The sequence below is a fragment of the Pygoscelis adeliae genome, unplaced genomic scaffold, assembly GCF_000699105.1.
Source record: "Pygoscelis adeliae isolate BGI_AS28 unplaced genomic scaffold, ASM69910v1 Scaffold487, whole genome shotgun sequence".
In the NCBI taxonomy this organism is placed as follows: Eukaryota; Metazoa; Chordata; class Aves; order Sphenisciformes; family Spheniscidae; genus Pygoscelis; species Pygoscelis adeliae.
In genome coordinates, this window is record NW_008825078.1 from 217,871 (window position 1) to 229,973 (window position 12,103).

At 49.6% G+C, this 12,103-nt stretch overlaps 1 protein-coding gene across 1 annotated transcript in view; it reads left to right on the forward strand.

Annotated features, from left to right (window-relative positions):
• PPM1G (protein phosphatase, Mg2+/Mn2+ dependent, 1G) overlaps window positions 1–12,094 on the forward strand; it is a 30,912-nt gene extending 18,818 nt beyond the window's left edge. Inside the window, exons 3-10 of the mRNA XM_009326911.1 lie at window positions 3,613–3,698; window positions 5,618–5,750; window positions 7,186–7,655; window positions 8,090–8,227; window positions 9,040–9,274; window positions 10,765–10,894; window positions 11,212–11,314; window positions 11,754–12,094. Coding sequence (XP_009325186.1) covers window positions 3,613–3,698; window positions 5,618–5,750; window positions 7,186–7,655; window positions 8,090–8,227; window positions 9,040–9,274; window positions 10,765–10,894; window positions 11,212–11,314; window positions 11,754–11,957 — 1,499 coding nt within the window. The 3' untranslated portion in view covers window positions 11,958–12,094. The remainder of the gene's footprint in view (window positions 1–3,612; window positions 3,699–5,617; window positions 5,751–7,185; window positions 7,656–8,089; window positions 8,228–9,039; window positions 9,275–10,764; window positions 10,895–11,211; window positions 11,315–11,753) is intronic.
• The last annotated feature ends 9 nt before the right edge of the window (window positions 12,095–12,103 follow it).

Here is a 12,103-nt window from a genome sequence, read left to right on the forward strand (position 1 = left end):
TAACATTGCTTTGCATGGTGCTGCCAGGCCTGTGGAAAGCATCTTCCTGCAGGCTGTGCTCCAGCCCCATGCCCTGCCTGCTTACAGGGGACGTACTGGGGCCAAAGCTGCAAAGCTGTTGGTGGCTTTCTCAGATCAAGCTACTTGTTGCTGTGAAGAAAATCCCTTGTCCCTAGCTGTGGCAGAAAGATTGCAATGTTCGGTCATCTTTTCCATCTGGTGGGTGATCAGGTGTCCACACTGGTATTATTAGATCTGTCAGCTGCTTCCAGTAGCACAGATTGCACAGAGCTGCTGCCTCATCTGCAGACCCCACCGGGCAGGGAAGGGGGTGCCCTTCGGTAGCTCTTTTCTCCCTTTCTGATCTTTGGCCAGGTAGCTGTGGCCAGTGCTCTTCTGCCAGAACAGTTACCTGATACAAGTGATGCAGGCTTTTACCCACCCCATTCCTGTTTAGCGTAAGACTGTCAGGGAAGCCTCTGAAGAGCTGCAGGGCACAGCATGGCTTGTGTGCAGATGACCCACCTGTGTCTCTGTCATACACTCTGGATGATGCAATTCAGTGCCCCAGAGAGTGTCAAAATGACATAAAGTCAGTGCCATTATGCTGGTCCAGATTGGGCAGGCAGGAATGATTGCAGGTTGGAAGAGAAGCTGGAGGAGATTGCAGCTGCCCCCTGCAATGACCAGCGGTCGTGTCAGGAGCCCACTGGGCCTGTACCCTGTCCTGTAGTTCCTGATTTGGATATTGCAGATATTCCTGCAGTTTTCCTAGTTTTTTTCTTCCTCAAACTGCTGAGGCATGCTCAGTGCACCACCCTGCTTACTGGTCAAGCCTTTATGTGGGAGTGCATTGCCATCACGTCTAGGTCTCAACCAAGATGCCGGCCAAGTCCTGCAACTCGCCTGGAACAGCTCTGCCCATGGCACAGCCCTGTGTCCCAGCAGCAAACTGCCCCAGCCACCTTTGGGCCAGGCTGGTCTGCTTGATCCCTGTCATATGAGCGAGGACATAGCAGCTGTCAGTGTTCTCTGCAAGTGCTTCAGGGCTACTGCTTTATGGCCTGCTAATTTACGCTCTAAGTAAAAGCAGCCTAAATAAAAGGATGCACATAGTGTGCTCCTGGCCTGTTGTTCTAGGACCATCTCATAGAGCATTCAGATCCGCTGGGTGGTTTTCTGCCATGGTCCAAGACTGTGCACATGTTTTCCTTGGTGGCCATACCTCTCTGAGCAGCACCTGCCCACTCCCCCTAGTTCATCAAGTGATCTGGAAGACCTATCACTGTCATTATTCACTACTCCCTCTGTTTATAATTTTCTCATAGAAATTTTGTTTTATTTTGGCTCTTTGATAAAAATGTTACAGTATCATCTGGATCCTGTCCTTCAAGACTGCATATAAACACATCTTCCCATGTGATTCTTTGTTCAGTTTCATCTCATGACTGGTAGTTGGCAGTTCTTTAATCTATTCAGCATGTGCTGTCTTGAAAGTTTAACTTTTTAAGCAAAGTGCTTAAACTTATATACAGATATGTAAGTTATATATAATATATGTATATGCAAGTTATATACCTTACCTAAATCTGTTACATCAGCATGCTTAGTTTTATCAGGCAAAATCATAGTATGTTTAAGAGCAGATGTTGAATTGGATTGGCGAGATCTGCTTCCATAAGCCCATGTCAGTGGACATTAATTGTCAGTCTTCTTCATTTGAGATCCTGTAAGGGCCAGCCAGTCTTTTGTTTTTCTGCCGTTTTTCTGTGATTGTCAGGTCACCTTGGTATTCCCTTTTAAGTTCTCATTAAAATGCTAGGGTCACTCATATTTCTCTCTTAGATCACTTATTTTACTGTGATCTTCCTTTTTTGTTTTCCTCCCTCCTCTCTTCCTCCCACTCTGCATTTTTGAGAGCACGGTCAGAATAGAGCTCAGTCTCTTTGTTGTCTAGAGCCACAGCATTGAACTTTTTGCAGTACTATTTTAACAGCAACCGTTTTGCAAGGTTTCTGTTCTTTGTCAATGGCCACTTGATCCCTTCTCTGCAGGCACATTTGAAAAGTCCCTTGTCTGCTGTTTCTTTCTTTCTCTCAAATCTCACCACCTTTTCACTTCCCGCTATGTTCCCTCTGCCTCTCCCTTTGCTCAGCTGATGGCTAGCTACTTCCCACCCTTCTCATACTTCCCCCTCGATTCCCTTGCTCCCCTTTCCTTCACAGAGCTTTGCTCTTGTGTTCATTACTTCTCTTCATGCCCAGCTACCTGCACAGCCTCTGTTTGGCTGGAAGAATAGGAGGGAAGCTGGGATGTGCTAGCAGGGAGATCAAGAGTTGAGTGGCTGTTACAGTTTTGCTGTAAAAACCTTCCTTCTGTAGCCAGGAGGAAGGAGCACGCGTGGCTCTCTTGCCTTTACCTATAGCCATAGGAGAGCTGGCAGCGTGCACAGACTCTCTCGAGCGCTATGCTCAGCCCACTCATACTACTCCTTCTTTGCCCTGTGATAGAGAATGGCTCATCCAGCACAGTCTTAAGCATACTCCTGGTCCCTGCAGCTGTACCCCTCTACCTGTGGACTGCCCTGCTCCCCTCTCTGCCACCTTTCTGTGGCTGTCATTTAGTTTGTTTCTCAGTTTCTAGCTCTAATTTTTCTTTCTTGTGACCTGTGAGCCAGGTTCCTATGCCCGACATCGTTCTTTGCCTCTCATATAAAAACCTAAATTACTAGATTGATCTCTTGCAAGTCGCACTATTCTTTCTGGTCCCCCTTGCCAAGATGAACTACAGAAGTTCACAATCCTTCACTGTTTAATCTTCTTCCTCTCTTAATAGCACCTTCGTGATCACAAAAAATGTCTCCTGTGCTCTGCTGCATACTTGATGGTATTAATTTCTGAGCTGCTGGAGTGTTTCCAGCTTTTAAAAATCTTTCAGCTGATCTAGGAGTGGGTGCTTGGTTTGTGTTGTTGACTGTCAATCCAAGTTATCCTCTGTACTCTCAGCAGCCTAGTGTTCTGGTCACCGTTCACTCATGCCATGCACACACACACACCTTCCCATACCAAAATGACTGCTCTGCCAATCAGGACCCCCGTCTTCCTGAAAGGCGTATCTCAAGGGTGTGGTATCGTATTTTCATTAGTCTAGAACACAAACTAGAATACATAATGTTTTTTGTGCTGCTCATCAGGTGTCAGTAATGCTCTGAGAAAGAGCTTACGCTGACCAAAAGCTTCCCTTTTCCCCTGCTTGTTTATACCTGCGCTTACATGTGAAAATAGAGCTTCCTAGGTAGGATGGGCCTAAACAGTTGTCCTAAGTGCCAAAATGGGCCTAAGCTCCCTTTCAGGAAGCTTGTAGCATTGGCCAAACCTGATGGGTAAGAACTCATTGAGGTTTGCCAGGGGTCATCAGCAAACCCTGCTGTTCTGGAGATGCAGCCTGCTGGGAGGTGTGAGTGAGATCCCCAGCACTCTGTTGCATGACTTTTCCATGTCTGGGTTAGTTCTGGTTTGTGTCCCAAGATTTGCTTCAGGAATTCAGTTACTCAAGAGTGCGTTTTGCTTCTGGGAGGACCAGTCTCTTTAAATGACTTCTGCTCTCTTTCAGGAGAAGAAGTTGCCCTATACTGTGCCAAGTATCTTCCTGAGATAATCAAAGACCAGAAGGCCTACAAGGAAGGCAAACTGCAAAAGGTAAGAATCTAGCTCTGCCCTAAAGCAAGTAAGCACCAATGCAGAGGAAAGCCCTTGTTTAGGTACCTAATACTTAGGTGCAGGGCCCCGTCCCTCCAAGGTCTGTCTGCCATGTCTTCCATTTTAATTTCCCTTCCTTGTTTCTAGGAGTGTACACCAGGTGTTGATTGTATTTTTAGAGATAAATATTCTATTTTCGAGCTTTCTTTTTTTGCCTTTTTTTTTAATTTTCAGACTCGTTCCAGTCATGTGTGTGGGCTGGTTCTTTGAGTGGTTTTTGCTGGGTTGTTTTTTTGGGGGGTGGGGGTAGCTTTTGTCAGAGGTGGGAGGTTAGTTCATGTCTCGCTTCCACCAAGCGATCCCTCTGTTGTAATTCTTCATAGTACTAGTGCCTGATCTGACATCGGGTATTCCATGGGTTGGTGCTGAGATCTGTAGCAGTGTGGGCAAGGGGAAGGCAGTCCCTCCAAAACTTCCATTTACATCTAGACTGAGGATAGCCTACAAAGCAAACTTGAGTCAGTTTGTGGCTCTTGCTCTAGGCTGAAACACCCGAGTATCATGCTTTGCTGATCCCAAGCTGGCTGTGCTCGCTGACTGCAATAAGCTGAGTAGAGGAGCCTGCATGCTGAACCATTCCCCACAGTTGCTTTGAATGCTATCCTGTGCCCAGGCCCGCTGTGGGCTTCAGCAAGGCTTGCGACACAGTGTCCCATAAGATCCTCCTAGAGAAGCTGTGGAAGCGTGGGCTGGATGAGCAGACAGTGAGGTGCATTGAAAACTGGCTGCATGGCCAGGCCCAGAGGGTCTGGTGAGGTTGGTGATCAGTGGCACAAAGTCTAGTTGGAGGCCAGTAACGGTCGGTGTACCCCAGGGGTCAATACTGGGTCCAGTCCCATTTAACGTCTTCACTGATGATCTGGAGGATGGGGCAGAGTGTACCCTCAGCAGGTTTGTAGGTGACACCAAGCTGGGAGGAGCAGCTGTACACCAGAGGGTCATGCTGCTCTGTAGTGCAGAGAAATCTGGACAGGCTGAAGAAATGGGCTGACAGGAACCTCATGAAGTTCAGCAAGGGGAAGTGCAAAGTCCTGCCCCCGGGGAGGAGCAACCCAATAGCACCAGTACATGCTGGGGGCCACCCAGTTGGAAAGCAGCTCAGCAGAAAAGGCCCCGGGGGGTCCTGGTGGACACCGAGTTGACCATGAATCAGCAACGTGCCCTTTCTGCAAAGGTGGCGAATGGCGGCCTGGGCTGCATTAGGAGTGTTGCCAGCAGGTGGAAGGAAGGGATCTTTCCCCTCTGCTCAGCACTGGTGAGGCCACCCCTGGAATGCTGGGTCCAGTGCTGGGCTCCCCCGTACAAGAGAGACATGGACAGACTGGAGAGTCCAGCGAGAGGCCGCTAAGATGCTGAAGGGCCTGGAGCATCCCTCCTATGAGGAAAGGCTGAGGGAGCTGGGACTGCTCGGCCTGGAGCAGAGAAGGCTCAGGGGGATTGAATCCACATCAGGGAGGGTGCCAAGAGGACGGAGCCAGGCTCTTCCCGTGGTGCCAGTGCCAGGACCAGAGGCCGTGGGCACAAAGTGGACCCAGGAGGGGTCCCTCAATATCAGGAAACACTTTTCAGTGTGAGGGTGACTGAGCACTGGCACAGTCTGCCCAGGGAGGTGATGGAGTCTTCATCTTTGGAGCTATTCAGAAGCCATCTGGACATGGTCTTGTGCAACCGGCTCTGGGTGTCCCTGCTGGAGCAGGGGGTTGGATCAGATGGACCCCAGAGGTCCTTGCCAGCCTCAGCCATTCTGTGATTCTGTATGGTGTGTGTTCTGGAAGAGATTTGATTGCACAGCATGACACGCAGGCATCCTGTAAGGAAGATGAAACTGTGCGTACTCTCATGTCTGTGTTCATACGTAGGCCCTGGAAGATGCTTTCTTAGCCATAGATGCCAAGCTCACCACTGAGGAGGTGATTAAAGAGCTCTCTCAGATGGCTGGACGACCCCAAGATGATGAAGATGAGAAGGAGAAAGTTGCTGATGAAGATGATGGTAAGTCAGATGCCACTGAATAGACAAGACTGCAGCTCCAGGCCAGGAACTGAGAGCAGTTGGGCCTGGTCTCCTTTAGCAGAAGGTTTTCTGTCCAAATTTCTCAGTTAAATTTCAGCTGGAGTTGAACTGCCACCCCTCAGCACTGTTTATTGCTTTGGGCTGGTGCTAGGGGAATTCTGACTTGTTTGGTAGCTTAATCTTGTGAATAACAAACCAGTCTGTCACAGTTTTCCATAGGGCTTCCTCCATGGGGTGCAAAGTTCTAGTATGTGTCAGAAACCTCTGAGCTGGGAAGTTGGGCTAAGCTGTGAGGTGAAACAGTATGATGTCCAGTGCTTAGCTCTCCCATGCTGGTGGCAGACACCAGCTGCAGATAGGATTGAAGTAAATCCTGGTCTCTTCAGCAATTCTTCTTCTCACAAAGCAGCAAGTGTGCTTTTCCACCAGCAAGTAGTTGCCAGACCGTGAAGCCAGCTAGAAGGTGAATCCCAGGGTAGAATCCTGTGCTGCTCTCAGCTGAATATCTTGTGACTAGCCTTGAAGCAGATGTAAAGCAATACCGTCACCTTGAACATGGTGTTGGTCTGAAAATGCTGAATTTGTTGGCCCTCATTCTCCAGCTGACAGGGACAAAGTGGTTTTTTGTTTGTTTGGGTTTTTCTTCTTTTTGACCTGTACTTTCAGGAGTATTTGGGATATGGGTATTTCTTTTCCTTTTGGGATTAATTAGCAAAGAAAATGATAACCAAGGGGATGTCAATAGGGAAGCAGTGGTTGTTGGCTCATAGTTTAGGGAAAGTCATCCTGTTTTCTGTCCAGTGTCCCACTTGGGAGATACTGCATTCACTGCGTAAAGCTGTTCGATCATCTGTTTGTAAGTGTCTAGATTACTGCTGGTTGGGATCTCTGTGGTGCTTAAGGCCCATGGAGCAACTGTTGTAACAAAAACTTCTTCTTCCCGGTTGCAGTATTAATGAACAAATCTGCACATTAAAGTGGTCTATCTGCTTCCCCCGCAGCTTCAGATGAGTCTGCACTCATGAAATATGAGGCTCTTTACCCTCCAACTTTACAGCTAATTTAAACACTCTGTGCTGCCTACAAGTCAGCCAGATAGCATCAGAGGCTGGAGGCACTAGGGTAACTTGCAGACTGCATGCATCAGCTGTGGTTAGAAGCCATTCCCCTGCCATTTGCATATTGTTCATCTGCAGTGCCTGGAAGCTGTGGGACGGTGCAGGCCTGGCTGCATTTGTCTGTGCCTGCTACTGATCAGCCTGTTGAGCATTACTGAAACCTGTCTGCAATAGCAACCTCTAGTCAGGGCAGCTCACTGTTGAACCCAGCGTGTGCTCCACAGCTGCTGCTATGGTGATATATCCTGCTTTCTGACCCTCTTTGTCCTCATCCCCCTCCCCCTTTCCATTTTTAGTGGATAATGAGGAAGCTGCTCTTCTGCATGAAGAAGCCACAATGACCATTGAGGAGCTTCTCACACGTTATGGACAAAACTGCACCAAGAACCTCAAAAACAAGTCTTTAGCTCCAGCTGGGGAGAACACTGCAGAGGGGACAGGCAAGCAGCATGATGGGGAGTCAAATATGAATGGAGAGGCTGACCCAGGGGAGCTTACCGACCACAAGGAGAGGAAGAATGGGAAGCCAGATGAAGAAATCACGGGTATTTCCTCCACCTCAGACAAAGCCAGCGCTGGAGGCAACAGCCCTGCTCTGCAGAAGCCTGAACTAGGCAAAGGTGACGAGGCCGTCACCTCTTCTACTGGGGAGGCCGGGCCCTCCTGCTCCTCTACGGGAAAGCCCCAGCGCACAACCAAATCCAAATTTTTTGAGGACAGTGAGGATGAGTCAGATGAGGTTGAGGAAGAGGAGGAAGACAGTGAGGTAGGAAACAGCACTGGGACAGAGTGGCCTTCTGGCTGGGCAGAATGCATTGCTTACTGTGGTACTTGAGCTACGAGCCTCTGGCTCATCCTAGGTGTGTCCTAGGAGTAGGTTTTTCAGGCTGATACTTTGAGACCATCTCATGGGAGTGTCGGGGATTGTTTAGATAACCCTGAAGGAAACATAACCTCATCTGTGCAGTGGCCATAATGGATAGCCCGTGGTCTTGCTGCATGCACCATCCCTCCATTCACTGTGGCAGTTGAAACTAGCTGCTCTGATTGTAGACATCAGGTGTGGGGAAGACATACCAGGTCATCTCACTTTTCTGGGGTGAACTTATCATCTGTCCCCAGGATGGAGGGACCAGCTGTCTGGGGAGGGCACTGCGAGTGTCCTGTGTGACTCCTGGTGGTATCTCTCGTTTCTTGTAGGAATGCAGTGAAGATGAGGATGGTTACAGTAGTGAAGAGGCAGAGAATGAAGATGATGAAGATGACACTGAAGAAGCAGAGGAGGATGAGGATGAAGAGGAGGAAATGTTGTTACCAGGCATGGAGGGGAAAGAGGAGGTGCACACCCTGTTCTTGTGTTCTGCAGCATAGTGTGGAGCCAAGGGCACTTGGGGGGCACTCAGCAAGGAGTTATTTCCATTCAGATGAGGATAAAACACCCCTTTTGTTCTCCTGTGGCTGAACACAGATGCTGCCAGCCTGACTTTATGCAAAAGGCTGAGGGATAGGGCATGGATCTGGGCAGCAGGTTGAGATCAGAAGAGGCTGACCCCAGTGCTGGGTTTGCTGTGCTTAGGAATCTCTGTGGGGGTTGGCGTGGAAGGAGAGTACAGGACAGTAGCAGGACTGCTCTGCTGGCACTGCTGCTCCTCGGCAGAGCATTGCTCTTTGCCAGGCCAAGGCTGTGGCTCCTCAGCCCATGGTAGTGTTGGCAGATGGGCCAGGGACCTAGGATGTCAGGAAAAGGGGACTGCAGCTTCCAAGGTGCCAACCTTCTCTCTTTGGAGAGATGTGCTGGCTTGCAATGAGGCTTCTACTTGAGCTGGACTGGGGCTGGAATCAACACATTAGAGCTGAGGGTATAGCAGGACATGTTGAACGCTGGAGAATCCTGAACCACTGATGCTTTGTGAGGCTGGAACGGAGGTATTGCTTGACCCTGCCTCTCAATGAACACACTCCTGCTGTGTTTCACACTTCCCTCAGGCTTTTCTCCATTGTTCTGTGTGCGCTTACGGGAAGAAGGGGTGAGACGCAGCACCTCAGGGTTTGGGACACTGCTGGGCCTGTGGTGGCTAGTGCTGGTTCCCTTATTGACCTGATATGGAGCAAGAGAAAGGATTCTCAGCAAAACCATTTGTTTCTTGCAGCCTGGCTCTGACAGTGGGACAACTGCTGTTGTGGCACTTATCCGGGGCAAGCAGCTGATTGTGGCTAATGCTGGAGACTCTCGCTGCGTGGTGTCAGAAGGTGGCAAAGCTGTTGACATGTCATATGACCACAAGCCGGAGGATGAGGTGGAGCTCGCCAGGATAAAGAATGCTGGTGGCAAGGTCACCATGGATGGGAGAGTGAATGGTGGTCTCAACCTCTCCAGGGCAATTGGTGAGCAAGACGGGGGTGAATGCTGGCATGCCTGGCCTCAGAGTGCTGTGCTCAGGACATCTATGCTTCTAGCACTTGCCAGCCACTAAGTTTAAGGAACAGTTTTTAACTGGGTGATGAGTAGAACCTATTCAATATTTGATGTGGTGAGATTTCAGTCTAATTAGAGAAAATGGCCATGAAACTGGCAGACGTTGGTGGAAAGCAACACCTAGCACCTATCAGGCTCCAGCGCAGGACAGACTGTGTGAAGCCTGCAAGGCTGTTGTGCCAACAGCTGCGTTGTCAGAAACCACCTCATATAAACTGTCTCAAAAACAGACTGTTGACTTTCGAACAGGATTTTTTCCTGTTAGGAGGCTGTTGAAGGACCTTGGTATGTTGCTTCCTGGGGACCTAACTTTATACCAGTTTGAGCTCATTTGTTCCTGAGCCAGCCTTGCCTTTTAATTGCACAAACTCCATCCCCATTGCTGCAGTGCTTTAGGCAGCACCTGACTGCTCTTTGTACTCATCTTTTGGTCTCTTACGAGCAGTGTTGGGGTAATTAATGGCTTAGAAGACTGGGCATCTCTGTTAGCAGCCAAACAAGGTCTTGGCCCAGTCAATGGCTACAGTATGAGCAGATGAGATGCTGGGAGGCATTAAGGAAAGGGTAGTGAATAACACTGAGAATATACTGGGACATACACAGAGAATGGAAGGAAATGTCAGCAGCTAAGGGTGTGAGTGGAGAGTACTTGTGCAGAAAGACCAAAATGATTGAAATCATTATCCTAGGGTAAAGAGATAAAAACACATTTAGGATGGAAACTAGGGAGTCTGTTTGCCTAGGGAGACACTGGAATTTCCACCTACTATTTTGCGGTGGCCCTGGAAGTCCCTTTCTAGGATGTAATTCCACATAAGCTTGCTAGTCAGAGCTGTGGATTGGTTTTCTCAAGTGAACCTTGGCTACTGAGGGTTTGGGAAGACCTGAACCCAGCAGTGTGATGTCAGCATTGCACTGAAATATCTGGCCCTGGACAGCCTGAGCTTCTGGAAAATGAGCATCTAGTGTTATCACAACAAAGCCAAGCTAGTGTTGGGGTGAGCTGCAAATCTTGCTCCAAGACATGGGATAGCTCATCTCATGAGCACTGCTGCAGGATCTCAGCTGGTATTGTCAGATGCCATGTGCTGTTGGCCTGGTGTTGCCCCAGAATTGGGGAAGTGGCACTTGGTATGGGGTGAAGAGACACTGAACTGGCAAAGGCACCTCTTTCCCATTGCATGCTAACAGCATGTTGGGCTCACCAAAGCTGATGCCTTGGACATGTGGCAGATTTCTCTGTGATGCACCCACAGCCTGATCTGCTCTGGTTGTGGGAGCACTGGCTCCGATTCTGCTGGGGTTGCCCTTTGGCAGGGCAGTGTTTCTCACTGTTCAGGGGTAGGCAGCATTGCTAGGGCCCAACCACAGCAAAAATTGATCCTCCTCTCCACTACAGGTGATCACTTCTACAAGCGGAACAAGAATCTGCCTCCAGAAGAACAGATGATCTCTGCCTTGCCTGACATCAAGGTGCTGACAATAAATGATGACCACGACTTCATGGTCATTGCCTGTGATGGAATCTGGTGAGTAGTGAGGGAGCAGTTGTGCCTCTTGGGCATCACTACTCTTGGTCTTTCTCTGGAGCTGGGCTTCAGGAAGGCCAAAGGGCCCTGGGTGCTAATCAGCCCTTTTTTTCCCCATGACCTCAAAGAGTTAAGTTGGGCCCCTGAGGAGCTGTTCTCAGCTGGAGGGATGTCACAGTGTGCTGAGCTCTGAACACTCCTGTTCCTCACTGCACGCAGCTTTGTTCCCATCAGCTCCCTGCCACAGTGAGGCGCTCTCAGGACACTATGGCATGACTGCTCTCTTCACTTGCTCTTCTGACCTCTCCACTCTGCAGGAATGTGATGAGCAGCCAGGAAGTGGTGGATTTCATCCAGTCCAAGATCACCCAAAAGGATGAGAATGGAGTCCTGAGGCCGCTTTCCTCCATTGTAGAAGAGGTAAGGTCCAGAGCTTCACCATCCCTTCAGCACACAGGGTTTCTGCATCGTAGCTTGGTGCCTGACTCTACCCTCCCTCTCCATCGGACTAGTTTGTTCAGCACTTGGGGTATCTGGCAGCACATGGGCTGCAACGCTGGCTGGAACAGGAGCAGAGACACCTCTGAATTGGGACCCAGTTCCTTTGGCACCCTGACCAGTGTTGCTGACCTCTAGGTTGCTGTCAAGCCGAAGGAGTTTCTGTCCACTTTCAGAAAACCAGGGCTGCTGAGGCTGTTTCTGTCCCTTGTCTGGTTGCAAACAGCATTTGAGCCCAGCCCACACCGTTCTGGCCTGGCAGCCCCTAAGCCGCTGTCAGTTGCTAGAATGGGCCCCGTGTCTCAGGTTATTCAAACTGCTGTGTCTGTGCTCTCTGCTAACCTGTCCTGTCCCTCCTCAGCTGCTGGATCAGTGTTTGGCTCCAGACACCTCAGGGGATGGCACCGGCTGTGATAACATGACCTGCATCATTATCAGTTTCAAACCCCGTAATACACACCCACCTGCTGAAAGTGGGAAGCGGAAACTGGAGGACATGGCAGCACTGGCAGCACCAGCAGAAGAGAATGGCAGTGATAACAACAAGAAGGCCAAGCTGGAATAGCAGGCCTTGCACAGGGACTTTGCTGTGCGCTCACCAGACTCTCGTTTCTTAAACATGCTGAACTCAAGACTCCAAAGTCTTGTCCTTTTTTTAGCCTTAGCAGAGGCCTTGTTTGTCCGTGTCCTGGTTGGGGGGTGGGGGGGCGG